The sequence below is a fragment of the Tribolium castaneum genome, chromosome 5, assembly GCF_031307605.1.
Source record: "Tribolium castaneum strain GA2 chromosome 5, icTriCast1.1, whole genome shotgun sequence".
In the NCBI taxonomy this organism is placed as follows: Eukaryota; Metazoa; Arthropoda; class Insecta; order Coleoptera; family Tenebrionidae; genus Tribolium; species Tribolium castaneum.
Window position 1 is genome coordinate 12,808,963 of NC_087398.1, and position 23,572 is coordinate 12,832,534.

General features: G+C 35.2%; 2 protein-coding genes and 1 non-coding gene across 7 annotated transcripts; 2 read left to right on the forward strand and 1 right to left on the reverse strand.

The window, feature by feature from the left end:
* Positions 1-68: 68 nt before the first annotated feature.
* LOC656935 (eukaryotic translation initiation factor 4 gamma 3) lies at positions 69-18,220 on the forward strand. 4 transcript variants are annotated; one of them, XM_008194723.3, is made up of 23 exons: positions 69-531; positions 5,647-5,672; positions 6,035-6,222; positions 6,599-6,694; positions 6,745-6,943; positions 6,997-7,164; positions 7,221-7,973; positions 12,032-12,619; positions 12,720-12,853; positions 12,906-12,998; positions 13,051-13,443; positions 13,497-13,649; positions 13,703-13,787; positions 13,959-14,178; positions 14,238-14,529; positions 14,571-14,730; positions 14,946-15,282; positions 15,492-15,679; positions 15,734-15,954; positions 16,154-16,285; positions 16,342-16,555; positions 16,754-16,861; positions 16,913-18,220. In XM_008194723.3, the coding sequence occupies exons 1-23, from the start codon at positions 467-469 to the stop codon at positions 16,996-16,998; spliced, it is 4,899 nt and encodes a 1,632-aa protein (XP_008192945.1). In that variant the 5' UTR covers positions 69-466; the 3' UTR covers positions 16,999-18,220. The 4 variants fall into 4 exon arrangements, with proteins under 4 accessions (XP_008192945.1, XP_008192947.1, XP_064212702.1 ...); XM_008194725.3 differs by having other exon boundaries at positions 14,583-14,730; XM_064356632.1 differs by lacking the exons at positions 69-531; positions 5,647-5,672 and adding an exon at positions 650-899.
* Positions 14,762-14,831, forward strand: Mir3854 (microRNA mir-3854). Its single transcript, NR_038689.1, has one exon. It is a non-coding gene; the product is annotated as a microRNA mir-3854 (primary transcript).
* Positions 18,221-18,278: 58 nt separating the features above from the next.
* On the reverse strand, positions 18,279-23,551 carry LOC656850 (uncharacterized protein). 2 transcript variants are annotated; one of them, XM_008194728.3, is made up of 11 exons: positions 23,267-23,551; positions 22,283-22,435; positions 21,994-22,237; positions 21,835-21,941; positions 21,635-21,789; positions 19,337-19,505; positions 19,138-19,282; positions 18,967-19,070; positions 18,704-18,918; positions 18,476-18,657; positions 18,279-18,428 (listed from the first exon to the last, which is right to left on the reverse strand). In XM_008194728.3, exons 2-11 carry the CDS (start codon positions 22,423-22,425, stop codon positions 18,294-18,296), a joined length of 1,599 nt encoding a protein of 532 aa, XP_008192950.1. In that variant the 5' UTR covers positions 22,426-22,435; positions 23,267-23,551; the 3' UTR covers positions 18,279-18,293. The 2 variants fall into 2 exon arrangements, with proteins under 2 accessions (XP_008192950.1, XP_008192949.1); XM_008194727.3 differs by lacking the exon at positions 23,267-23,551 and adding an exon at positions 22,746-22,960.
* Between the last annotated feature and the right edge of the window lie 21 nt (positions 23,552-23,572).

A 23,572-nucleotide genomic window follows, 5' to 3' on the forward strand; every position in this document is an offset into this window, starting at 1 on the left:
TTGTGTAATTTTCCGTTGGGTGCGCTAGGTGTGCTTTTCTAGCAACGTGAAAGCCGCGTGTCAGTTTTAATAAAGTTGTAAGTTTAATTTAAATTTGAAGAAGTGACATTGGTTAAATTCGAGTTCGCATTAAGTTCGGGAGTGTGGAGGCTGTTGTCCGAATAGTGCAAGCACGGCCCGGAGTGCGTCACGAAACTAAAGAAAACAATCATGTTTTTGGGTTAAAAGTCCGCCATCTTGAAACATATCTTAACCTTTGATTAGTAATAGTGGTAGTGTTATCTAAGTGACGATTTCGAAAAATCCAGCATCATCAACATCGAATTTCGGTCTTTGGGTGCGACGATGTTGCGAAGCTTGTGAACTGGCCGGAAATGTGTGTTGTGCTGTCAGTTCTGAACATATGCAGTCGCTGAGAACGGATACGCGGCGGCCTCTGTGAGGGACGCGGCGCCCCAGGGCTGACATGAGCGGCAACCAGAAGCAGACAGCCGGGAGGGGGCCCCAAAACCAGGCCTACTCCACCACACTGTATCCTTTGAGTTACGCCCATCTGTCACCCGACTGTCATCCCCCCTGTCTTAATTGTTGCTGGCGCTGCATTGTTTTGAGTAGAATGTGAACGCCAGGCTGGTAAACTTTCATTAGTTCACATTCACCTGTCTATGCAGGCCACCAACCGCAGTCATTACCAATCCATATGGTGTTCCACACAAATCACGCCCAATAATTACAATTCGCGATTTGTTTCAATTTCGAACTCGCGTGACGGGGCTCCAGCTTGTTGCATCACTATGTGAAAAGTGAAGTGGTGGCATTGGATGTCAAGCGAATTCGCTGCTCTTTCCCTGATTTAATTACATAATTGTGTGTCATATTGCCACGCACGATAAACGCAGGTAAGGTCAGGTGTGACTTCGCCCTAGTTCATTACCGACACCTCCTGGTTCGGTTTCGAGTGCCTTTTTACCAAATGTTTTTTTGCTGGGTTTTCCCCGAATTTTTTTAAAAATGACCAGTTGAATGCGATGGTTGATGGTTGATCCGGAGTTGTGGTTGCGCATGCGTTCCCATTGTTCCTGGCGGCGGAACCAGGAACCAAGTCCCCAATGTTGCCAGGTCTGGTGATCTTTCACCAGATTTGGTGACTTTGATGCCAATCTTGTGAAATTCTGTGATTTTTGGCAACGGAAAATTTTAATCTATTAATTTATTCTGGATTACCTTTTAGCATGGGACGTTCAGAAGTATTGCGGAACCGATAAGATAAGAGGGTGTTTTTTTGAGCATTTCCTCTCGAGACTTTACTAATCCGAGTGGAAAGTCTTTAACTTCTTTAATAAATAAGTAGAAAATGTAATGTTTATATTTTTAAGTTTCAAGCGTCCCAAAAAAGCATTACTTTGGGCTAAATATGACATAGCTAACATTGGTTAGCTAAAACCGCAATTATTTTCAAAATTTTCGTTAAAAGTAACCCGAAAATTTACTATTTGTTACTAGGATGCAAAAAAGCACCAAATTGGAGGGAAATGGTATTTTTTAGTCAGTTTCAGTCACTAATTTGTTCTTAAATTAGAGACCTTGCAAAAAGTCACAAAAATAAATCGATGCATGTTTCGTTTGATTTATTATCCCGGTTTGGATCTAAACTTTATCGGAAATAAGCTGAAAAATTAGGAAATTTTTTAAAAGATTAATTAGTTTGTTCAAAAAGTAATGCTTGTGTCCTTACCAGGAACAAATCTGGTAGTTTTTCGGCGCGGATCTGGTGTAGTAATTTTTTTGCGCTGGCAACACTGCAAGTCGCACAGTCGATACAATGGCGGTGTCGCCGAAGTCATAATTTTTTGACTGACAATCAAGTTTATGCTAAAGACAGAAACCTCGTGTTCGCAATCGAAAAAAATCGCCGATTTTTCCGTTTATTTAACAACGAAACGTAACGCGACAAGTTACCAGCACCGTACCATGTGATGATTGGTTTGCGTGGTGTTTGGTAAAACGCCCTTATCGATTTTTGGTGTTTGGTGCAGGGAGACGTGCTTCGCATGTCCCAGCTCCTCTTCGGGTTTTCTTGTTGTTGTTTTGAAAATCACCGAACGTGTTCAGAAACTCACCCCAATGCAGTTTCGTCGTACCAATGACTGTGCGTTTTCTTCTCGTAAGTCGGTGGTTGGAAAAGTGGTTGTGGTGGTAGTGAGTCACACGACATTATTATGTCGAAGAAGTTTGATGCTGGACAAAAGCCTGTATTGATGGGTTATTATCGTGTGAGGGGAGTGACTTGCGTGGGTTTTTGATGCGTTATTTTGCCCAACTCGAGTTATTTGTCGCGTGAATGCGGCGTTTGTGATTTTTTTATTTTGGAATTTTTCGACAAGATGGTGTCGCGGTACGTGACCAATGGTCCTGTCAAAGAGGGCATATGCTTGCTACCACCCACGCATTACAGGATGATGCCACCGCAACGTAAGTTTTTTGCCCTAAGATAAACCAGTGACATTGACAATTGACGATGATGCACGTGTTTTATTGCCCGACATGCCTCGTTCTCGCGGCTAAGACAAAATCAATAATGCCCCCACAACTTACGAGAACTTAAACTTAACCCCAATTCGCGTTATTCTAACGAGATTGATTCATTTTTAATCACTGCTCTTCCCACTTTCATTAGCGAGTTTTCACCCTTTATATTAAATTATTTACTTCAACCTTTGATAAACTGTGTGGGTTTGTTTTTTTTTAACTTATTTCCGTAATGCTAAAACATGTTGCTCTAAAATCAACAAAAATGTTTGGTGGCGCAATGTTTAAGGAGCCGTCGCTTGTATAATAGAAAAAGACACGACATTAAAAAGATGAAATCATAAAAAATTGGTGCAAATATGAATTTCCCATTTGCATAAGTATTGTTTGTTTTTTTTTATTTTTACAGGATGTAAAACATTTTAATTAAATTTCGTTAAAACACTCAAAATGTAAGTCAACCGCTTTGATCAATAATACTAGATTATTAAATTATCATAACTCGGTAATTTGTTCTTGCGGTAATAAGAAACGACTTGCGTTTACCCACGAGATAATAATTAGTAATAATTGCTGATAATTGTGATTTTCTGTTATTTTATTATAAGATTATTAAAATTGTGGTTTGCTTGAAGAAGTTGTAATAAGTAAATTTTAATGAACACATGGAAATCAACAAGAAAAACGAAACTTATCTTATTTTTGTTATTTCCGCAAGAATATTTAAGCGTCCATCGAATATTCTTTAAGGTCACATTTTTTTATTTATGATTATTGAAAAGTTATTTTTTAATTGCGTCATTGTTCTTCCGGAGAAAAGCGATATGCTACTGATTACTCAGTAAGTAAACGCAAGGCATTTACGTTTATCCACGTCCATTTATTTATTGACGTAATGTCTGAAAATCATTAAGAAAAGACAGGAAACAGTTATTTTTTTCAGTGCTGTTACATTTTTTTGTCCTATTATTATAATTATTAGTATTACTGTTTTGTCGAATTAAAACTACGCAGCTGTTAATTATTATTAAATACATAATATGTATGTTGTAGGAATATAGTAATCAGAAGAAAGTACACATGCAATCATTGAGATTTCATGATAAACACAAATATCAAAGTGGCCTTCAGTTTGAAAATCTTTGTATCACTTTGTATCAAAATGTCATGCGTTGAAAACGTGCTGGGAGTCCTTTAAGGATTCTTGAATCTTGAATTTTTCTTAAATAGCTAGGTTTCTTGTTATCTTAATAAGCCATTGTTAGAAAATTCTACATTATTAAAATGAGAATTTGGTAGAAAAAAATCTCAATTAATTGCTAATCGGTAGATGATTAGAGCATTATTTGCACCCTATCTTTCATTAATTAAGTAATTAATTGCTTATTAACTTTCCATGGAACTTGTTTGTAAACCACTTTCATTTATTGATCCTGGTTACAGGATTATGAAGTAGCGTTTTTTACCTTGTATGAAAAATTTCCATTCTACCATCGTGTGAAAAAAATGTGGAATCTACCGGATAAATGTACTTCCTTTGTTTTGGTTACCATTTTGGAAAGGGTTAGGTGTGACCCCATTTCACAAGCGGTTATTAGTTAATTGTGTGTGAGAGAGTTAAATGTTAATAAATATTGTTTAATCAACGCCTGCACTTGTCATATTTATCGTAATAACAGTCCAATAACAATTAATTTGGAACCGATCATGGTGTGAAAATAGTCGTGTACTTCTCAGTGGAAAAATTTTCAAACACGTGTTTGCACTGTTTTATACTTTTCGAGTTTCTAAAGCACAACAAACAATAGCTTAGCCTAGTTAGAAGAGGCAGTTGTTTGCAGAAAATAAAGGTGAATGATTTACTTCCTTCAAAATTTGGGTAATTGGTTGTTTTCATTCAAGTTTGAATACAATCATTTGTAGTGACATTTATAACGTATTGTGTGGATCCTTGACTCCAGAGTTGTTCAGTGGAGGAAGCGAAAGATAAAAAGTTTGATAATATTCACAAATTAAATTAGTATTACACACACAATTCACGTGTTCAACTAGTTGCTTCTGACACGTAACAATGCAACACTTGGCAATTATGCATTGCAAAAATCACACCTTGAAAATCATGTGGGATAAACGGTAAAATACACACTAAATGCTTCATCGTTCTATTATAATTTTACTTTCTGCGAATAACAAAAGATTTTTTCAAACGAATTTGATTTGGCTTTTAACTCTCTAAACCCTGTAATCGAATCGAGTAAGCTTTATGGTATCGATTTCACGACACTTTCTTTTTCCAGTAATTACATCGTGATGAGGAACGCTCTTTCGTCGAGTTGGTTCTCAAGGCATTATTGGAGCATGGCAAAATTAATATATTTTATACAGCTAGCGTCCTAACCGTTTTTAGTAAAAGTAAAACTCCCAAGTCCTGAACTATTTCGCTGACCTAGATTTTTCCTGCACGGCACTTGTGTTGTGTGCATTCTGCTTGCCTACATTCTGCATACAATCTATTGATTTACTCTACCGCTCCTTATTTTATCGTGCGACAATGACGTTTTTTGTTACCCATGAACACCGACTGACTGAATTACTCGTTTATTCATTCGTTGAATTGAACTAGAGCAGATTTTCAGTTTTTACGGTTTTAAGGCCGCACAAATGTGATGATTTTTTTGTCGAAGGGAAAGGTCATTGTCAAAGAAAAAATCGAGTTGTTGGTTACCTTAAAAACTGTCATTAATTAAATACAAATGACGAGTTTTATTAAGGACAAATTTATGTAACTAGCTGAAGGTTGTTATTGGGGAGAATAGTTTATTTTGCAAAGTATACAAATATGGAAGGCATTGACCTAGCCAAAATCAATGTATTTACATCATTAAGCAAGGATCGATAATAATTATCTAAACATTATTATGGATATCAATCCTACAAAAATAATTTTCTTTTATAATTTGGGAATGAATATTAATACTTTTCAATTTATCTCGCTCTGATTGTCCGAATTTTGTTTTTAAATTTTAGACCTAGTTTAATTGTGGAACACCATTTGGTACCCATTGATTTGTGTCCATTCATTTTTTCTGTTTGATTTTGCTTAACAAAAATAATTAGATACCAACCAATCGGACAACAACCACGTAAGTATTATTAGCGTTTGCATAATTCTGAAAATAGTATTTTTGCAGAATTATAATAAGAGATAAGATAATCATTGATTACGTTTCATGGTTACACTTAATGTCAAGAATGTGGAAGTTCTAGTACTTGTTTTGTGTGTGAAAAACTGTAACAATTAGTTATTTCGATTAAATTTGTTTGTTTTTGACTCGTGGCAGAATAAATGAATACAATTAAAGCTTCCCAAACGAAATGTTTGTACCTGTCATCTGCACTAAATGCGTTTAAATACGAACATAATATTTCCTGTTGTTACACTTTGGAAAAATATGTTTAAATTATCGGCCACAAGGACGCTTACAATCGCTTGTTTTGATTTCAGGAACTGATGGTTTTCATGTACCTACACAGCCTTATGTGCCACAACAACAGCCCAACCAGCCGGGAAGTCAGGCTCAAACATTAAGGGGCATAGCACCAACAGGGCCTCCAAATCAAGCTTCGACTCCGCCGACCAACGACATCAACAAGGTTCAATCGGTGCCGCAGCAACAGTCGATGAGTCACATGGTCAGTAAACAACATTTCTTGCAAAATGACACAAGGGCTGCATAAAATCACATTTTCTATCTAATAGGCATGCGCCCTAATTATCACTATCAGTGGCATTTCGGAATTTGTGTTGTGATTTTAGTGTAAATTAAGAGTGTCCAGTAGTTGAGTAATCTAATAAAAGTATGTAATGAAATTCTGCAAAAATTCTTATGTAACTTGCGTGTGATGACTAATGAGAGTAAATATTTATGTTAAATAGACATCAGAATTCTTCGATTATTATTCTGTAATTTGGTTTAATTATTAGAGGAAGAATTCCATAGCTCTGTGTTTTACCGGTCGCGATATCTTATCGATAAGTGATTCGAATTAAGTGAAATATCTTTTTTAGTACGTAACTCCACAGCAACCAGTGCGTGGAACACAAGGGACTTATTACAGATCAGGACCTCCTAGTCAACCAACAAGGATGCCCACCCAGCACCGGGTAATAAAAAATAAGAGTGAAATTTATGTGATTCTATTGATATTTTTTAGGGCCAACAACAAATTTATCCAACTCAAGCAACCCAATATGTGCCGATGACTGTTCCTCCTGTGTATATAAATGCAATGCAATATTATAATGGCCAAAGGCCGCAAGCCTTTGTTCCACAAACTCCTTTGGTTTATCAAGGACAGCATCTGCCGTCTCAATTTACGTTTCAACCAAACCCAAATCAACCATCAGTACCTTGTAATTTTTAGGTGGTGTTGAATCGAATGATTTTTTTAATTGTTTGGTTTTAGTCCCTTTTTATTCCATACGGCAGAATCATCCGTCACAAACAACGACGGTTCCTCCGAATTCAAATCAACCTATCCAACCTATGAACATAACTCAAACGCAACCTACGTTCCAGCGGCCGCAAAATAAACGTAGAGCTAAAGCAATACCTGTTATAGACCCAGACACCGGTAATTTTGCTCGTTTTTTTTTATAAGTTTTTGTTTTATTAATTTGTGTTACACAGGTGTTGATCGATTAGATGAGGTGTATGAACAGAACAATTCCCATCCTCCTTCCGGTGAGTCATCAGCGAGGCAGACTCCTCAGCCTGTGAATAATGTCAATAAAGAAATCCAAGCTACTTTCGCGAAACAAGTACTGCAAGTGGCGACCAGCGACCCTAGTATAGATGATCAGGACATACAAAGTGGTTCGTTAGATCACGAAACACTTTACCATCATCCAGCAACCGGTCAACCGTCGAAACTTGATCATCTTGTGCAATCGAGTAACTTAAAGGTGCAGGCCAAAGAATTCGTTCTGAGTGCGTCGAATACTGCCAAAGAAACTCCGATAGTTTCCGCGAATTGTGACGCCGTTGAAGTCACATTACCGAATAAACAAATGAAGGATCGTGAAAGTCCAGCAAAAGGCCGTAAACAGAAAGAACAACAACACAAAACGGACTCCGTTAAAGACACTCCAATCAGGGAAAAAGTCAGTGATAAAGAATCTTCCAATGTTAATAAAAGCGATAATAAGTCGAAAGAAACGTTATTACCTAGCGCGAGTATCGCACCGCCAGTGACTACTCCTCCGGTTACGGTTACGAATAAAGACAATAAAGAGGTTGTGACGCATCGCGACGATAAAAAAAATCAAAAGAAAGACGCTAAAAATGATACAAACGTGCCTAACGTCGTCGAAGTTATTGAAAGTGCAAATGTTTCGACGAATCAACCAGCTCAACCCGCTCAAGATGTCTCGACAAGTAGTGGTAAGATACATTTTTTAAATCATGTTTTACTACGTGTTTCCGTCCAATGTTACAATGGCGAAAAAATTTAAATAACAATAAGTTTTATGTTATCAAAATTGGCATTTAGATAAAATACCGGCGACTCCATAATTATCTCGTCAAGTGGTTTATGGTTTTTAGCATTATCTGAACGTTATTTTTGTCACAATTTGAACATAACAACACAAAAATTAACGCAAGCACACAAGTTTTTGAGTTTGAAATCTCAAGTTTTTCAATTAAAACTAATTTAACGCACGCAGTAAATAAGAATGACTGAGTTTCAGCTGTTATGTTAAATAAAGAGAAAATGTCACAGCAATGTCACCATAATTTGAACATGGCTTTTTTCGAAAAGATTAATAAATTAGAACTGCCAATTACTCAGAACTATAATTTAATGAGCCGTTAGTTTTTATCAGTGTCCTAAGGTAACATTAAATCATTCCAGGGCATTTCACTGTGCCATTGGAGCAAAAATTGATTGAATGACGCTGTTCTCAAATCGTTTCAATCTAAAGAAAATTAAATTTTCTGGTTTTATTACATTCAACTGAACTTTTCTTTTTGACGATCCGTATAAATAGAGAAGTGTAGATCATTTTACCAGGAACAACCCTTTTCTACCTGTTAAATAAATTCTTTTAAATTTCTCTTTGCTCCTTATCAACTTTTACCTGGAAGAGTTGAGTACTATTTGACTTTTCGAACGGATTATGTAAATTGTAGGTTTTCTTAATAACCTCTAATGTTCTGAAGGGAATTAGAGGCGATCTCAGGTAGAAGTTTCTGTAGAAAATGTTTCCGAGTATCGTTAAGCTTTATGGTGGTAATAACCTGACCTTTTATTTGTTAACTTGCTAATTACCTTATTTTTCGATGCTTCTTTGAAATTGTAATTTCGGATTTGGGATTAGTCCGGTCAAAATTGACATTTTGATTTACAATAACTCGCATTGAGCTGAAAATTGGTACTGATCTTAGGTACACTATTACAAATAATATATCAAAAATCCTCACCGATCTCATGGGTGCTAAAAAAAATATTCAATATCAAAGTATTTGAGTATTTTTTTAATTGTTCTCGTAAGCCTTGTTAAGTTTTATCATAGAAATGGGTCAGACAACAGTTATAGATCATGGAATTGCCTACACAAATTGTTTTTATACTTTTTTGGTGTTACAGCTCTCAGAAGTACACTAAAATGTATCTCTCTTTAAAGAAATATTGACCTGTTTTGGGACTGTTTATCTAGGGTGGCTCGTTTTAAAAAAATACTGTATGATTAATGAAACTAAATAACAATAAATTGTGCAGGAGGTATTCTCAAGATGTATTCTATATTCGGGTCATGCATATAGGGCGACGTGGGTCTGTATATTTGTATTTTGAATGTTGATATCTCGGAAATGGTTAATAATAGGAAAAAAGCTAAAGAATAATTTTTATAGATAATTGTATGATCTACAACTTTTGTCTGACCTTTTTTATGTTAAGACCGTTTACGAGTAAATACAAAAAAAACAATACTTTTGACCTTTTTGTCAAGAGTCAATTTTTACTCTTAAAATGACAGGAAAGTCATTTTTTTCTCAAGTAGTGCTGTCCATTTTGTGATAAGTAATAAGACGCTAGTTAAAAATAAATAAATTGATTATATGGGAAGAAAATACTTTTTCATAATTTAACTTTTGGCTTAATCTTAAAAGGAGATATTTTTTTCCTCGAATTCATTGTCTGAGGTGCATTCGGGATTATTCTCGGTTGATTTAGTAGATAATTTAGTCGATAATTCTTCGTTTGTAGTTAGAATGTAGTTTTCAAACAGTCAGTGACTCAATGTTGAAATGATCGTAGTGAAATATTTTTGGTAAATAACTACTCATCCCCTGCTATAAATTAAAGTACAACTGTGTGAAGGTGACAGTGAACATCGTGTACACGTTTATCAAGCGACGAATACAAAAAAGTCTAGCAAAAAATTTCCAATTTTTCAGCCACATTAAAAGTTGAATCGCTGGTGCGTCGTGTGCAGGTGATTCGTGTGTTGTTTGTTCAAAGACAATAAACTCTGATAACCGGTTTACATACAAAAATAACTCTTCTACGTGAAATTATTTAAAATTAGTGAGAAATAATAGTGTTCCATTGTGCCAAAAAAATGGGTCGCAAAAAACGGAAACGTAAGTTTTGCTCGAATTTTTCGATGGACTAATATCCCACGATGCATGAAGAATTTAGAAAGTAATTTGCATTTATCAAGTGGGGTGTCCTTGTCTATGTTCCCGAATTTCGGTCGCATGCATTCCTTCTTGTGTCCAAAAACTGCAATTCGGTCGTTCGACTTTCTTCGTTTTCGGGCGTAGACGACCGAAGATTATACAAGATGGCAGACGACCTCTTATTGAGCGTCGACCGCATGGGTCGCACGCTACGTGGTTAAATTTCGATAAAGTTGTAGTTTTTTAGTAACGTTTATACTCGTACAATACTCTTAAATTTTAATCGAACTAGTGTTGTGTTAGTTGTAAGAAATTTATTGCGTTTTAACCGGTAATTTCGTCGCTTTATATTAATTTTAATTTGACCTTGCGTTCTTGGCAATTCGTAAAATTACCGAAAACACCAAATCGCCCAAGTATTTGCTCAATTTTAATAATAGTTCACGTGCGATCGTTGTTTTCTGCAAGTGTGGTTGGTGTTGGCCGTTTATGGGAATTGTCTGGAAAGCAGCACGACTCCCACTCATGCACCCCGGTCATAGTCTAAGAATAGCACCGTGACCCAGCACAATGGACACATGGCAAACAGTAAATAATAAGGGTAAATTTATCGAATAGACGTTAGGATACTCCATATGGGTCCCGATTCAGGCTTATGTAATTCTAGCACAGATTCTTTTTAGAAAGTTGTTCATCCAGTTTTTGCACGGACTATTACGAAATGTCGCGGCCTTCTGGACACAACCGATGGCATTTTTTTCGCCTATTATCAACCAGATTCAATAAATAGAACAGAATTTCATTATGAATTGGAAAAGTAACGCCCGAAACAAGAAATCAAATTCTATTTCGCTTCGAGAATCGAGCTAGCGTTGCAAAAGAACACCACGTGTTTTTTCACCACCTTTACACCATGAAATTCCCCTAAACTTATGGGGTCGCCTCGCCGGTAAAATCGTGCTTTGTCATCACATTTTATGCAAATTTTATTTAAAATCTGGAGATTCAATAGTTTCGCATTGTTTTCAACTGATATTTTTACCAAAAGGATGTGGTCTGGTGTTTATTCACATTTTTGTGATAACAAATTACGTTCATATGAATGGAGAACGATGCACTTGGTAACAATTTAACTCGGTGATTTATGTTTTATTAATAATTTTTATACTAAGATAAAGTTGGTGTAGCTGTGATTTATTATGCTTCCCTCTAATTTGATGGAAATATACCACATTCCTATCATAAAGTGATATAAAAATGTTGCTCCATATTTTTTACCGGTTTTTCGTATTAATTAAACTTGCAGTTTTTTAAATAATGCCAACATAAATTAGTTGTCGTTAACTGTTATAGCATTTTTACGAAACTGGCTTATCATATTGTGAAATGACCTTTGTTTAGCGTAATTATAATTAATGCATTGTCGGATCTTTATTATTTTTTAAATAGATTTATGTGACATAATTCGTTTTTACTGTCAACCTTTTTTAAACAAAAGTACAGGATAAAACGTTATTTTCTCTCCAAAAGGTTATCAGGCTGAATGTGAGACAAATATTTTGAAGACGAACATTAATGACATTGAAGTCTGATCGTAATCACAGTTCCAGCTCCACTTGATGTGTCGTAGTCAAAGTGGCGTTTTATACTGTGAAGATTATTTTGCTGTGCTCGCTATATGCACTAGTTTTTTATTTGCTGGTGACATACACTGTACCGCTACATATCACTTAATTCTACATATATATCACTTAATAACTACATATTCCTTAATTTTGGATTCGTTATTTATTTGTTTTTTTTCTACTTTTCAGCTAAATCCAAGAATGCTTCACAGAGAACGAAAGATGGGCAAAAGCAGCAACAGATTTCGGCGGCGAGTAACCAAAAACAAGCTGCGGCTGTCGTTCCTCCGCCACAGCCCTCAAAGCCGAACAGTAAATCAAGTAAAAAGAATGAACTCAATCAAAAGGGTGCAAATAAAGAAGGCACCGATATGGACGCATTCAACGATAACGTTCAGTTGGATGACGTCAACGCGAATGTTAGTATCAATAATGAAATCAATGCAAATTCGGTCGTGAATAATACGAATAACACGACGGTTCCTACAAGTGATGCTAACAAAAAGAACCATAATACTGAAACTTCAACGTTTAGGACTGAAACAAAGACTTTACCTAAGAGCAAAGTTGATATTACTGATATTGTTAAGGAAAAACCGAAACCAATCAAATCGTTTCCACAACCAGCTGAAACTCCTCAAGACGAAATTGATAGAGCCGCTCCGTTGAGTAACGAGAAGTTGGTGCAAGCGAAAAATGAAGCAAATGCCAAAGCCAGTTCGGAAAATAGCACGGGGACAATCATTGAACAGAAACCTGAGTTACCGTACAGGGAAGGTTAGTCATTATGTTTGATTTCTGTGATTTGTTTTTCGCTGCTGTAAACTAGATCATGGTGTTGAGTAATACTGTTTTACTGACAAGTGCTCGGTTTTAGGTCAGTGGGCCCCAAATAATTTAGATGGTAAGAAAGTATACGACAAAGACTTCTTGATGGCTTTAAGACACGACCCTGCTAGTAGAAAAAAGCCTGAGAATATTCCTGATGTTATAGTAGCAGATGAACGAGGGGTAGGTTTCATTTGTTATTTTGTGTTATTTTTTTTACAAAACGTTTTTACAGCGTCTCAGTGATGGAAGATACTCAATGGGTGGCGGTCGGACTGATTTTGCTCCTTCATTCAATTATGGTGGCAAATCCAGTTCGCAAAGAGGCGTAAGTTTAGATGATTTTTTTTATTATTTGAATACATGAATTGTATTTTTAGCCGCCGCCTAAAAGAAACAGCCAGTCTGGCAAAGCTGGCGGAGGAGGCGGCAAGGGCAGCAAATCTCAAGTTATCAAAGTGTCGATTTCCGTAAGAGAAGACGTTAAATTGCACGAAGTGGAGAATGCCTGGAAGCCTGCTCGATTCCTTAAGGGCGATAATATGACTGATGACGAACGAAAAACTGAAGAATTGTATAAGAAGGTTCGTGGTGTACTCAACAAATTAACGCCACAGAAATTCGATACATTGGTCAGTCAAGTTCGACAATTGCAAATCGATACAGCCGACAGACTGCAAGGAGTTATTGATTTAGTTTTTGAAAAGGCTGTTGATGAACCGAATTTTTCGGTTGCTTATGCGCTTATGTGTCGGGAATTGGCTCTTATGCAGGTACGTTTTTAAATTTAATATTAAAACAGTGTTGTAAACTTTCCAAATTCTAGGTACCTGCTACTAATAGTTCTGATGACAAGAAAGAGTTTGTCAACTTCCGTAAATTGCTCGTTACTCGATGTCAGATTGAATTTGAGAAACAATCGCTGGATGAAAATGCCAGACCTCAAAAACTGAAAGAAATTGAGGATTGCACAGATCCAGTAAGTTGTAGGGCGTTATTTTGAGATTGATTTGTAATGTTTACATTTTCTAGGAAAAGAAAAAGGAGTTGATTTTTGATTTGGAGGAATACGACCGACGGTTACGTATGAAATCAGTTGGAAATATTCGCTTTATTGGTAAGAAATGTTATTAGTATAAGAAATCTTGCTAATAAATTAAACATGATGTTGTAAAATGAAAGTAGTGGACCGAATTTAAATGAGGAAAAAACGGTTTTCTGATTTGTTTAATTTATTTTTAATATAATTACGTTAAATAAGCGAAACTATTATTTAATTAATTTTCAGGTGAATTATTTAAGCAGCAAATGTTAACCGTAAACATTATGCTGAGATGTTTGGACAATTTATTGGAAAACGGTGATGAAGAAAGCCTAGAGTGTCTGTGTAAATTATTGACAACAATCGGTAAAGAATTAGAGAGCAAAGAAATTGATTTAAATAAGATTTTCAATGCCATGAAAGATATTGTTGATAAGAAGCACGGAAAAGTTAGCAGTAGAGTTAGGTAAGTTTGTTTTATTTTATTTTGTTTTTTTTATATTTATATAATTAATAATTTTTTAGGTTTATGCTACAAGACGTAATAGATCTTAGAAGAAATAAGTGGATTCCTCGGCGACAAGACTCAAACCCGAAAACAATCGATCAAATACAGAAAGAAGCAGAAAATGAACAATTAAATATTCAAGCCATGAACTCGGTTCCTGTAACTCCTAGAAAAGATGATAGAGGTAGTAGCGCTGGCGCTAACACAGAACGAAAACGAAGAAATGTTTCCGATGATGGTTGGCAAACAACATCTTCCAGGAATAGGACACCGTTTACTGTCCAAAGTGATAAATTAAAGAATAAACCTGTAATACATACAACATTTTTAAACCACCGTTGTCTTAAAAGCTTTTTTTACAGCCACAAACCGACGAACCGTTGGGAAGCAGACAAATGTTTGGCAACTGGAGTAAAGGCTCGAATATCAAAACCGATACGTCATCTACTACTAACACTGCCAATATGTATGCGGCTCTCGAACATATCGACACAGAAAAACGTCCTTCAGGTAAAGTCATTGAAAAAATAAATAAATGAATCGACACCACAATCCCAGCTCCACATTATTGCATTTCAAAAATAATAGTGGCGTTTAGTATTGTGGAAATTAACGCTAAGTTCGCTATGTTCTGTAGTTTATTGTAGCTACAGCAATACAAAACTTGGCAACAGTTATATTAGATTTATTTGAAAGTTTTGCTAATTTGTCGTAACGTTTTGCAGGATCGAGGTCGAAAGACCCTTACAGTTCCAAAGGGCCAAGCTTAGAGCGTTATAATAAATCATACAATGATGGAAGAGGGTCCAGATCTGGTTCGCAACATAGATCAGCCGAGAGAGAAAGTTCGTTACCTCCAGCTCAGAAACTCTCTCAAACAACGATACCTAGTACACCAAAGGCAGTAGCGCAGATGCCTAATATGACAGAAGAACAACTGGAAAGACACATGAAGAATAATTTAGACGAATATCTGAACGATAGCTGTTCAATTGAAGAATACAGCCAAGATACTCAGGCCACTGTACCCCAAGCATATTTCCCTAAAATGGTGACTGATGGGTAAATATCTTTTTTATTTGTGTTACATTGCACGAAATACTCTATGATTATTTCTGTCTCGATGAGATTTGATCGGGATTTTTTGTGCAATATTAATGTTTGGGAAGGATTCGCTAGCACCACTAGCATTTTTCAGTGGGGTTTGATAGTACCCTTCCCACATTGTATTTCTAACTTTATAACACAACTGATTTATATATTTTTTTAAGGTATGAACATGTATTAGAGAGATCATCGACTGCTCGATTAAGAACAGGCAAACTGTTCGCCGATTTAATTAGTAACGGCACTCTTCCGTTGGAAGATTATTGTAAAGGTTTAGAAGACTTGCTAAGTGAAGTGGATGATTTGACCATTGATATTCCAATGATTTGGAATTATTTGGGCGAAATTTTAGGTATGTTAATTCTTAGAAAGTAAATTGTATTATAATTAAAAACTCTCGTTGCAGTTCATTTGATTTGTGAAGAAGTTTTGTCTATAAGTAGACTACATAAGTCCTGTAAAGTGATTATCGGACAGGGCCATGGAGCGAAATTATTAGGGGCATTATTTAAGTTAGTTGTAAGTGAAAAGGGACCGAATTTTCTTACTAGCTGTTGGCAAGCTTCAGGACTTAGTCTTGAAAGTTTTATGAACCAATCTCAGGTTGAATCTTTTATAAAAGATAATGTAAGTATTTTTTCCCCTACATTTTTCACAATCCCAGCTCCACATAATTGTTAATCATCGATTATAGTGGCGTTTAGTATTGTGAAAATTAACGCTAAGTTCGCTATGTTCGGTAGTTTTGTAGCTATTGCAATACAAGACTTAGCAACAGACCAAAAAAGTGTTGATTGTGTATAATACAAATTTATTTTTCTTGCAGAAGTTAGATTTTCTATGTGGCGGTGCGCCAACAACTGTCCAAAACCAGCTGACATACGAACAGATGCATAATAAATTGAGGGAATTCTATACAAAGAAAATGTCATTTGATGAAATTGTTAATTGGATAACGGTAAATTATGAGTAATAATTTAGTTTTTTTGTTCTAATGATGGATTTCTTATTAAGGCCAACGCGGGAGATAGAGTCAAGGACAGTAAATTTGTTAGAATGTTGGCAACATCGATATTTGATTTTGCGATTGTGCGGCAACGATTGGTTATTGAAAACTTGAAGGCCAACTATAAATTGTTGCAAAAATACGTTGATAATAATTCGGACTACGAATTGCAGTGTCTGTATGCGTTGCAAGCATTAATTCAAAAGTTGGAACACCCAAAAGGTAAGTTTGAATAAATGGTTTATCACAGTCATGCAGCACTCAATAATTTTCAATATTGTTGTTGTGAAGATAGTACTGTGTACATAAATCTGAGGTATTTCCTATTTTTGCTAGTCATTTATCGGCTAGTGATTATCAAAATACCTCACATTATTTTTAGTTCATAGTGACAAGTGTTCTAATTTTTGTATTTTCTAGGTCTTCTCTTGACTATTTGTAACCAGTTGTATGAAGACGCCATTATTTCTCAAGACAGTTTTATTGCCTGGGAAGCTAGCACTGATCCGGCTGAGAAGGATGGCAAAGGTATGTTTTTTTCGTGAGATATTGAATGTTGTAGTGATAATCTTTTGGCAGGTGTTGCACTGATGCAATTGACTAGTTTCTTCACCCAATTAAAAGAAAATGAAGAAGAGTCAGGGTCGTCCTCAGATGAGACCTAGCAGTTAGCAGTCCCTTATGTGATGCTGGCGTCCTCTTAGACCTAATAAATTATAAAAAACTTTTAAGTGAATTACAGTGACTCTTAAAAAGCTAGTTAAAAATTTTTACAATTGTTTATATTATACATAATATATATTATACATATTTCATAAATATATGTTGCGAAACGTGTGAAGCACAGACTAACAGTTAAAATTAAAGTGCGGGAATAAACGTTCAAAGTTATCAAGTGCCCTCTAATCTATTGGAATAAAGACATAAAAAATTTAAGTGATAAAAACGGACGCATCGTGAACAATAGTGGAAGAGCTTGGGCTCAGCTGGCCTCGGATCCTGTTTTATACTGTATATTTGTCTTTATTATTTATATATATTTTATATTGTTTATTTGGTAACATTTTATTGTTTATAGTGGCGTCGTTTTTTTATTAATTATGCGCATATTGGAGTTGCTTGTTTCATTTCGGCTGGGCCCGGTAATCATGATTAAATTACACGTCATTGTAAACGATTGATCGTGATGTTTACTTTTGTTATAAATTAATTTGTTATATAATATCATGATTTCTTACTGTTAAGTTATATATATATGATAGGTATAATTGTTCTGTATAATAAATATGCAGCTGCACAGTCCAGTTTTAGATTTATTTTTTAAATAAATTTTTATTTTTTTGTGTTACAACAAATCTGAAACTGCTTTGAGCGACTGTTACTAGTCAGAAAGTTATTTTCTAAGAAATATTGTATATATTTTCCAACAAAACATATACAGTATTTTTCTGACTGATCGTGTACATAAACTTCCTATGGTTGACTACCCAAGTTATATTCAACCAAACTCTTTATTTTAGAAATACTACATTTTCAAGACACGGTTTGCTTTCTCCAATATTCTTCTGTAACATATGTCAAAGAATAAGCAAAACGTGCGGACTAAGCATCCTGGCTTGAAAATATGAGACATCTTTTTTACTGTTGTGTAACCAGTAATTATTTTGTGAACGAAATTGAGAGCTGGTTTCCTCAGTGAAGCTATCAACTATTAAACTTAGCGGTCAGGGATCGAATGAGGAAATTGTTTAATTATGGTTGGTTTATGAAAAATATACATAAGTGTGTTAAATTATCAAGACAGACTCTGCCAAACTGTTAATAACATTTATAAAATGATGCTAAACCTAGGCAACTGACATAATAAATGAGCAAAATACCAACACACCAACATTTTTTATTTGCCCGCCTGATTTCCTCATCCTGAATAATCGCACTCGTGGTAAAAAAATCACTTTATTTACAAATTTTCAGCCTCTTCTACACTTTCAGGTAATTTATTTCCCAAAGTTTCAGGTAACTTCAACGCCAAGATTCCCGCCAGCACTGCAACCCCCCCGAACAGTAGCATCGGCAACGGTTTGACATAAATTCCCTGCAAATTCATTTCTTGCTCATCAGTTTCTAGGTTCATTTACACACCAGAAGAGGGACAAAGGGGGCTAAAAGCGCCCCAAATCGGGCCATAGTCGACGCAGATCCCACTCCCCCGCTCCGCACCACTGTTGGCAACATTTCGGCTGTGTGGACGTAAACGACACCAAACGCAGCTGTGATCCCCAGTTTCCCAATGAGAAATAGCAGAATAACCGCCCAAGTCATTTCTGCAAAACACGTTTAATTTGCTGTCACGACGCGTCGGGGAATTACCGGAAGGTACGAAAATAGTCAAAGTACAAGTCAAACCACACAAAAGTAAAGACCCAACAAGGGACAACCGGCGCCCGATTTTTTGAATACTGACCCAAGCAATTGTATAACCGGGAATTTCAACCAAGCTCACTAACGCAAAATTGATGTATTTGTTCCCGCTCATGCTGGTCGAATTCACCGACAGTCCGTAGAATACAAATGCGTTCACAGACCTGACGTGAGTTTGGAATAATTTTTAAAAATCCCCTTTAGCAACTCACCAAATGAAATACGTGATCAGCATTCTGACCACGAGTTTACGCGATTTTAGGATCGTTTTCAATACGAATAAAATTTTTGTTCCTTCATCTTGGCCACTGTCGCTCTAAAAATTCAATTTATCTAATTTCGTCGGCCTAGTTCACATGTTTACGATTAGTGTGCCAACTTACATTCGAGGCTGCGTCTTTCTTGAATGAGGCCAGTAAAGACTCGGATAAAGTGACGTTGTTTACTTTCGCCGCTTTGCAAACGATGCCTTTGGCCTTTTCGCGTTTTTCGTTGGCTAGCAGCCACCGCACGGATTCTGGTATAAACCTAAAAATCGAATGCATCGAGCGACTGGAAAAATTAATCTTTTTTAAAAATTACCAGTAATATATGAAAAATAAAATAGACGGACTAGAAACTATGAGTTGTAATAAAACCCAGTCTTTGGTGTACCACGCGACAAGGGCAACAACAGCCTCACCAACAGCGTAGAAATAGTTTAATACGATTCCGGTTATTTCTCGCTTCCTTTTGCCAACCAATTCGACCCCTGTTTGAATTAGTTGTATAAAAAATAGTGGTGGTAATTAATTACCAGTGTGAGGAAATTTTATGGGATAGCCATGAGGCCACAACCGATCAGTTGACTCGTCGTAGCGCTCTCGCGATGTTCATATTTATCGATGAAATGGTCCGTTACAGCGCGTGCATTGGCGTAGTTTACTTGGGGTTTATACAATTAATGTTACCGGTCGCTTACAAAAATCTAATTAAAACATAAATATTATTGTTTTATTATAATTACGGACTACCCAAGAAAAATTGTGGCAATAAAATAGTCGCTAATTTATTAAGACTGCGGTATATTTGTTGAGATTATTTTCTGAACCAATTTTAAAATAGTCGCTAATATCAGCTTCTGAGTGGCTAGTTCAAACCCTGACAAGGCACCTAATTTGACATAATCCTTAGAAAATAACTTCATTATTTCCTCAATCTTACACGGACATCAATGAAGATGTTTAATACAGGGAAGCGTAAGTCACTATTACATTTTGAAAATGTTGCGTTTTAATTCAGTGGAAATTAAAATTAAAAACTAAATAAAAATATTTTAATCATTTTCTCTGAGAAATACGCTTGAATAACTGTGATTCTTTCTAAATTCTCGAAAACTGATTCCGTTTTGCAGTTAAAATATCTTTGAATTTAGAAAAAGATCTTTCTACATCACGGCTGGTTACAGGAGTAAATAAAAAGTTTGGTGCTAATGCAAAATATGTCGAAGGTGGTACATTATTCGCTATTTGTTTTAAAACTAGAAAATCGGGATTTCTAGTAACTGCGTCAATTTTTGCATTAAATTTATCTTGTAATGACCATTCTACAGATTTTAATTCTATCAACGTAGACTCAAATTTCTCAACTGTAATGGATAATTTTAATTTTACGTTTCTAGAAATTTGATCGTAGTTGGAATATTTGAAAAATTGTTTTTAATAAAATTAAGTTGAGAAACTAAATTTGTGGTTAAAACTAAAGTTTTACATTGTTTAATGCTTTGTGCATCGTCCTTTAAAGCAATAAACAAATGATTTTAATTGATTAAAATTTTTAGAAATCTGCTTCTAACCAAGTACCCCAGCGTGTAACTACAATTGTTGATTCGTCAGAAACGTTACGATTTGTATATTTTTTTAAAAAGGACTTTAAAGAAGGATTATTTAGTTATCTACAAAATGTGCTCGAGTTGAAATCGCAGCGTATTTCCCTTTGAAACGTGGTGTAGTTGAAAACATTTCAAGGGCTAAAAATGGTAAATAATTAAAAAAATATTAATGTCACACCAAAGAATACTTTGAATGAATTACAATTTCGTAATTTAGTTCTACTGGGTCACTTTTATGCTTTTTAAATAAGTACATGAGATAAAAATGTTCTTTTGACGTTTTAGATATTATAAAAATTAAGAGAGAGTTAAGGCAGTTAAAAGTAAAGGTATTATATTAATAGATAAGTGACATTAATTATTTTTTAATTATTTACGAATTACGATTTTTAGCTCTCGAAATGTTATCAAAGGCGATGACCACACTTCAGAGGTAAATACGGTTCGGTTTCACCTCAGGCGCATTTTGCAGTAATTTTAAATTGGTGAGTCTTACAGATAACAAAATGATTCTTGCACCAAAAATTTATTTCAAGTATTAGCTTTATTTCGTTTCGATTATGTGGGAGTCTATCTTTTAAATTAAAAAACTTTCTCGCATCTCGAAAATTTCACTACACAATTATGCAACGTTACAAGAAAATGTAGTTTTTTTGGTTTCCCTTTATCAAAACTCAACCTTGTTAAACTACATATAAATCTGCATTTATTGAAAATTTGTTTGCAAAAAAACGGAGTTTCTAGCTTTATCCAGATGGAAGATATGAGTATGTAAACGCAAAATGTGTCAAATTTTAGGTGTTTGCAAATTTTTAGCTAAAACGTCTTTTCAGCCCCTTCGCGAGGGTTGAAACAAAAAATTATTTGTCTAAACATTTTTTAATACTCTTTACTAACTTATATCAACAATGCAAGCTGTTCCACAACATTTCGATTTAAAGGTTTATTTGACTGCAAGCGCGCCCATGCACTAACCTTCGCCCATAAGATTTCCTCACACTGTTAATTACCGATAATGAAAGCCAAAGGGTAGACTCCAGCCGTGCCCATCGCATTCACAAACATTAATATCACGAAAGTTATGTATTCGGGTGAGACAACTTGGGCACATCCTGACACGCTCATGATCAGGATACAGATGATAAATATTCTTTTGCGTCCATACCTATTTAAAAATTTTGTTTACAATTATTACAAAAAAATTAATCACCTGTCGGCCAAAATCCCAAATAATCCCGATCCCACGATAATCCCCGCGAAATGACTCGTGCCCACAAAGGAGAGTTTCCATTGATTTTCCACACAAGTCAAGTTCCACTAAAACGCGGTCATAAATATTTTTTGTGTTTTTTTTTTTTGAAGCAATTACATCATTTACGATTGTCCGCTCCTCGCTATCAAACACCCATTCGTTGCACGTTTCAGTCACATTTGTAAACAAATCTCTCGAACAATAAGTGTAATTCGCGACTGTTTCATTTACGGTAAACCTATCACAGAGGTGGGATTTCGAATCCAATATTTCCCTAGAGTCGCCTCCAGGTATGGCAAAGTCGATCCAAGGGACTTCGTAAGTTGCATTTTCTGCATCTTCGCACTCGGGGATAAAACACCTGCAATAAGTAATTACCGCGATTGCAACCAATTAAATATAAAACCTGTAATTTGGTATTCCTGCCGTAAACACGTAACTGAGACTATTGGCCGCTGCGAAAAATACGGGAAGACAGACTAAAAGGTACGTTGTGATTTGGTATTTCCCCAACTCGCCTAATTCTTCTAACATATCGTCAAAGTCCATGGTGGTAATCCTGGAAATTAATTGTTGAACTCAAACGCTTATTATGTACATCAGATTTAAAATAATCATCACACTTACGTGATAAGATTGTTTAAAACTTTACACAGATTTGCGGAATTTCTTTTTTTTGACAATAGAAAATCTTATCAACGAGTCGCAATAATTAGATTCTTTTTATTACCTATTGCACTACAATTGTTTGGAAAAATAGCTATTATATAATTGGAAATATTTATGTAACGGTGTTGCATGATTTTGAAGGCTAAAGTTGGCTGTTAACAGTGAAAATAATAATTTTTGCAACAAAAATTACTACTTACAGACGGATGAACAATGGAGTTTATCAACTTATCACCGTAACACAAGAATGGAAAACCGGGTATCAGTATTTAATGGCAAGCGTGTCATATAAGTAGACGGAATTCAGCTAATGATCTGTGATGAATTACTAGATGCATTCTTCCCAGATTTAATTTGTTTGGTTTTTCTCTTGCGAAATTGAAAATATGAAAGGGATTTCCACCAGTTTGGTGGTGGGGAAATGACTAATGTAAACAGTAATGATTAGATGTTTTCATGCTCTAAAATCTGAGATAATTGAGTAATTACATACTCAAGATGTCTGTTAAACGATGTAGATTGTGTGCAGTTAGACAACATTCTTATTTTTAATAATTAGTTTTTAGAATTATTTATGTAAAGACGTTAATTGTTCTAATCTCATTTTATTGCCAAATTTCTTAAATGAAGAATAATGAGCGCTTTCCTAGATTATTTTTCAAGTTTGATTTATTGATTTTTTAGAACGTGTTCTCAACAATTAAATTGAAATAATACTTACTTTTCTAACTACATAATTTCAACATCACAAGAAATCACGGACTGTTACTAATAATAAGTTGTCTAATTCAATAAAATAACTAATAATTGGAACACATTTACTAGATGTTTTTGGGTCCATAGTTCATAGGATTACAATAACAAACTATGGATAAAAATTTACGATCAATGCAATGTCAAGTTCATGCATTTTTAAGAACCTAAAATGCATATGCTGAGGTTATATGAACGAATTTAGGAACCTCTTGACTACGGCTTTTCAAATGTATAAACAGGAGTTAATGGGCATTAAATCAGCTCTAGTATA

Excerpts from the sequence above, each read along its gene's own strand:
- LOC656935 (XM_008194723.3), top strand. The coding sequence starts at position 467 with ATGAGCGGCAACCAGAAGCAGACAGCCGGGAGGGGGCCCCAAAACCAG. Across the intron at positions 12,999-13,050 it reads AATCCAGTTCGCAAAGAGGC|CCGCCGCCTAAAAGAAACAG; the intron begins GTAAGTTTAGAT and ends TTGTATTTTTAG. Across the intron at positions 13,444-13,496 it reads GGGAATTGGCTCTTATGCAG|GTACCTGCTACTAATAGTTC; the intron begins GTACGTTTTTAA and ends TCCAAATTCTAG.
- LOC656850 (XM_008194728.3), bottom strand. The coding sequence starts at position 22,425 with ATGGACTTTGACGATATGTTAGAAGAATTAGGCGAGTTGGGGAAATAC. Across the intron at positions 21,790-21,834 it reads TTTGGGATTTTGGCCGACAG|GTATGGACGCAAAAGAATAT; the intron begins GTGATTAATTTT and ends ATTTTTAAATAG. Across the intron at positions 18,429-18,475 it reads CCCCCTTTGTCCCTCTTCTG|GGAATTTATGTCAAACCGTT; the intron begins GTGTGTAAATGA and ends ATGAATTTGCAG.